Source organism: Vollenhovia emeryi, unplaced genomic scaffold (assembly GCF_000949405.1).
Source record: "Vollenhovia emeryi isolate VEMERY1.0 unplaced genomic scaffold, V.emery_V1.0 DF940860.1, whole genome shotgun sequence".
In the NCBI taxonomy this organism is placed as follows: domain Eukaryota; kingdom Metazoa; phylum Arthropoda; class Insecta; order Hymenoptera; family Formicidae; genus Vollenhovia; species Vollenhovia emeryi.
In genome coordinates, this window is record NW_011965506.1 from 27 (window position 1) to 5,087 (window position 5,061).

Genomic DNA, 5,061 nt, shown 5'->3' on the forward strand with positions numbered 1-5,061 from the left:
TATAAAAACGATTACTTATGTATTCTCTCCCGTTATCGCACCTTAATATTTTTACCTTTTTTCGGTTAAATTTTCGCTTTCATTTACAAATTGGACTAAACAATCAAAAACTTCATCTTTAGACTTTATGCAGTAAATCTTCGCTATTTTGCTATAGTCGTCTATGAAAGTAACAAAGTACTTTTCTCCATTTAATCCGTTAGTTTTAAAGGGACCACACACGTCCGTATGAATGATTTCCATAATCTCTCTAGCCTTAGTTCGATTATTTTTAAATGTCAAATTATGCATCTTATTTTCAATACACGTTTTACACTTCATAAATTCCGATTCAAGTTCATTTGGGATACCCGTTAATAACTGTTGTTTACATAGTGTATTTAAATAACTAAAGTTTACATGGCCTAGGATTCGATGCCACCTTTCCTTTTGACTCATGTTTCTGTTTCGTTCGGCAATTTTTACAGAAGCCTCTTCGTATTTCAATTTACTTTTTATTTTGTAAATTCTATTTTCTTTGAACGCTACAGCTACAACTTTATTATTCTCATCAATAACTTTTGCTACATCTCCTCTAGAAATAATAGTATTTTTATCAGTCAATTTCCCGTAACTTATCAAATTTACATTCATATCTTTCGCGTAGAATACATTGTTCATATTTACTTCATTCCGATTTCCAAACGCGTTAAAGTAACTTACTACATTTTCAATTTTCGTTGCTTTTATTGACCTATTGTCACCTAAGTATATCTTCACCGGTTCTTTAAGGTCGATACATTTCTCAAAATATTTTTCGTTATTTATTATGTGGTCTGTACACCCGCTATCTAATAACCACTGAATTTCATTACCTTGCCTATCTTGACTATAGCTACTCTGTGCCGCGTTTATCGTCGCTACCCATGTGCTCGTGCCGGCGTTGCTCTGTTCGCTCGTACTGGCTCCTTGCTGACGGAAGTACCTGCGCCCTCTGCCGTAGTTGCCTCTTCCGGCTCTGCCTCGGCCGTGACCACGTGTTGAGCCTCGCCATGATGCGCCGTTGTGTCCCGCTTGGCCGCCATCTTGACACTCTCGTGCGAAATGCCCGGTTTTCCCACATTTGAAACAGCTTCCTTTTTGATCCTTTTTTGCTGTGAATACATTCGACCTTTTTTCACCATGATCGTTATTAATTTTCATTTCAGCAATTTGGATTTTATTTTTCACATATGATGCTGTTTGGTCCTCTTCTTTTAATGTATCTATTAGATCGCCAATGTAGCTGTACTGGCTCGGCAACGTGTTCAGCATGTAATTTAATTTCTCCTTTTCACTTATTTTAGCACCCGCACTTCTCAGTTCGTTTACTGATTTCTCAAATTCACTGAAAAATGTGGCTGTATCACTATACTTCTCTAGTCTCAATTTTTCCAGTTTATTTCGGCACACAATTTGTAGTGCGGTAGACTCTTTCAAATACATCTCGTCGAACTTCTTTATTATTTTATACGCTGTAGTTTCTTCACAAACAAACTCCAGTTGTTTGTTCGATATGGCACCATAAATCAAATTTATTGCCTTCAAGTCATCTTCATCCCAGTCTTCTGTATCTGCTGCTACTCTTGCCCTGGTTATCACTTGATCACATTTTTTTAACCTTAGGTACATCGTAATTCTTTTCTTCCACATACTGTAGTCTTCTCCATCAAACACCGGTATCGTGATTTCCTTTCTCTCCATTTGGTCTTCTAGTTTATCCTCGAGCTTTCCTTCGTGTTCGGACTCTTCCTCTTGCTCGACTTTCACTATCGTCTCTTCCTTCTTGACCTTCTCCAGTGTTGTGGCTACTTTCTTTGTCTTGAGCGTTCCTACGTGCTCTCGACTGTATTCACTTACTCGTAGCGAACCTGATCAGAGGAACCACGCTCTGCTACCATGTTGAGTAAGGCTCCTTAGGATCAGTATTTCTAGGAGTGATGATCGAGTGATGAGAGACCACGTTTTACATAAAGATTTATTCTTAAACCTAATGATACGGAGAGATTCGGCGCAGGTCTTTGCCGGACTGCCTTCGCATATCACGCACACCCGTATTTACGCCTGTCGACTCTAGCATCTCGCGCGACAGTACATACGTTACATACTATACATACAGAGAAGTGGGAAGGCGTACATGTGCGCGTCTATACTCGCATTCCATTCGCGCGTACTCTTCTATATCATAATATCTGTCGTTACCGTACAATATAAATGTACTACACATTCTAACAACTTCAACTAATTGCTCATAAAAAAGTGGTGTAACTGATTCATAGCTTTTCTAGTAACTTATTCATGATATCAGTAAACGCTGTAATTCCTTTATTCTGCATAGCGATCATTGCCTCATGTCGTTTTTCTCTTGCTAATTCCCTTTTCTCCGCATCTTCACGAAGAGTCTTAGACCAAGCTTCTAATTCTCTATTCAGTTTGCTCTTCTTTGCTTGTTTACTTATCTTCTCTGTTTTATCAGTCTCCATTTCTTCAGATATCTCATCATCACTATTATAAAGATTTTCTACAGATGTAGAAGATGCTCTTTTTGTTCTTGAAGAAGCAAGAGCAACAGGTACGACACTTGGTGATTTAGAAAATATTTCATCTAACTCATCATAGAATTTACATGTCTTTGGAGCATTTCCAGACCTAGAGTTATGGTCTTTAACACTCATGTACGCTTTCCTTATGTTTTTCCACTTGTTTTCAGTCTGAGTGGCAGTTACTTTAAATCCTGTTTCTTTGATGTCTTGGGCGATCATATCCCATACTACATCATTCCTTATAATAGTGCTTTGAAAGTTTGGCTGATTAGCCTTCCAAGATGTGATTAATGCTAGAACAGCATTCCTTGTCCACTTAACTGAAACATACATAAATCAAGAGTACACTATCATGTATACAGATTAACTGATTTACTATAAACAACACTATCATTTAGTATGCCTACCTTTCTCTTTATTGGTTACTGGCTTCGAATTTCCTGTTTCTGCTGTCAAACATGCTACATCATCAGGGAGAGAACCTGAGGCCTCTGATGATGACATGCTCGTTTCAGGAACTGCAATATATAAGAAAAAAGTCAATCCTTTTAATTATTGGGGCAGTTATGAATCATCTGGCTGTATGAACCAAATTCAATACATACTCGTATCAAGCTGTAAAGTAGAAGGTATGAGACCATAAAGCCGGAGATTTTTCTCATTTTCGAGAACGCAGCACATATTATTATCTGTTAACAGATAAAGATCATTTCAATAAAAACAATAGGAGCTTTGGCTCCTGACAGGACCTAACCTCTCTCGCAACGATTCCTATTTGCTATAGCCTTGTACTTACCAATATTATCGAACACCATAATGTGCCCCTCAACACGGACGACTTCTCCATTCTTTTTTGTTACCAATTTGTGGCGAGTCAGGTCCGCTTCTACAACATGCATCTCCGTCATGTTTCAGCTTGAAACTCTCAATTTCAAGCTTGCCGCCAAAACATACCGAGTAACTTTTTAACCGACGAAAAATGGTAGGTTGAGAAGTCGACTCTAGAGTTAACTCGATTACTCTAACCCGGAAATCTGAACGCGGTCTGTCGAGTCAAAAAATATTTACTCGGATGCTATCTGAACGGTATAGGGTAAATTTTTCTACTCAGAGTAAGGAATCTGAACACACCCCTAAGAGATGTCAGGGCCCCGTTTTTCGTGATTGGCGAATGCGATACGCCCTCTGTGGACATTGAAAACGTGGACATTGAACTACGTAGCCAATGACCACATTTTGCCAAGTGGATAACACAGATTTGCGAAATTTTGGTTGCGTTTCATATAGTCAGGTCCTGTGCGATGCTCTTGTACTTAAGATTTTTTTAAGTACAAGATCATTGCATGGGATCTAACCATAGCGCGGGACGGGACTAAAATTGTGCAAATCTGCGTTACCCACTTGGCAAAATGTGGACATTGGCTACATAGTTCAATGTCCATGTTTTCAATGTCCACAAAGGGCGTATCGCATTCGCCAATCACGAAAAACGGGGCCCTGGCATCTCTCAGGCTTCTCTCTGTTACTACATCCTATGTAGACCCAGTCTAAAGCCAACGGCACACGGTACTATTTTTCCTACTGGATTGCTTACGAGAGCCAATCAGGATGCAGGGTTTTCGATCAGGTGACTTGAGGCTAAATCCTGATTGGCTTTCGTAAGGAATCCAGTAGGAAAAATAGTATCGTGTGCCGTTGGCTTAAAACTCTGCATCCTTATTGGTTTTCGTAAGCAATCCAGTAGTAAAAATAGTATCGTGTGCCGTTGGCTTCCGTTAGTTACATCTAGTATAGTATGTCTGTTAAATATTCAATGTGCATATATATGTATCTCTGTGGCATATACCCTGACCATCTTCTTTGATACTAAATATAAATCGGTACCTATCAGTATTATCTTTGGTGGTTCGCTGCAATAGTTTTACTTCGTGCCTAGCGACTGTTTAAAAGAAATTGAACTTTAGTGATTGCAATATGAGTGACACCGATAACTGGTTCGTGCTAGAGGAAGAGGATGAAAAGTCATTCTCCACCGTACCTCAAAGTGATGTTATCTATGTTGAGAAGACAGTGAAAATCGGTGATAGCGTTTCTTTCTTTTACAATAAGAAGGAATTTCTTGGAAAAGTGTGCATGATCAGTGGTAAGTTATTCAGTATAAAAGGTTATTTTCTCACCGGTGGTTGCAACTTAGTAACGGTCTCTTTTGTGGTTATGGAACCACTTTTCCACAAAATACTACTCTACATTTTACGTTATCACTTATATTTTTATTATACTAGACACTGAAATGTACTGTCTTTTGTGTCTGGTGTGAATGAGTAGTAATATTTCCGTGCAGTTTTTGAAATGAAGAGGTTTCAATAAAAACAGAAGTCGCAGTTACAAAGTTACTTCCTAGGCCGCTTATTGGTACTTATCATTCGTTTCAAGGTCGTTTTAATAAGAGTTTATGCTTTTCGACAGACAATCACGAACAGTGTATGAAGAAAGCCAGAGG

General features: G+C 38.7%; 1 protein-coding gene across 1 annotated transcript; it reads right to left on the minus strand.

The window, feature by feature from the left end:
• Positions 1-2,291: 2,291 nt before the first annotated feature.
• Positions 2,292-3,210, minus strand: LOC105555694 (zinc finger and SCAN domain-containing protein 29-like). The gene has a single exon (XM_012002723.1). It carries the CDS (start codon positions 2,892-2,894, stop codon positions 2,292-2,294), a length of 603 nt encoding a protein of 200 aa, XP_011858113.1. The 5' UTR covers positions 2,895-3,210.
• Positions 3,211-5,061: the final 1,851 nt, after the last annotated feature.

Excerpts from the sequence above, each read along its gene's own strand:
- LOC105555694 (XM_012002723.1), bottom strand. The coding sequence starts at position 2,894 with ATGTATGTTTCAGTTAAGTGGACAAGGAATGCTGTTCTAGCATTAATC.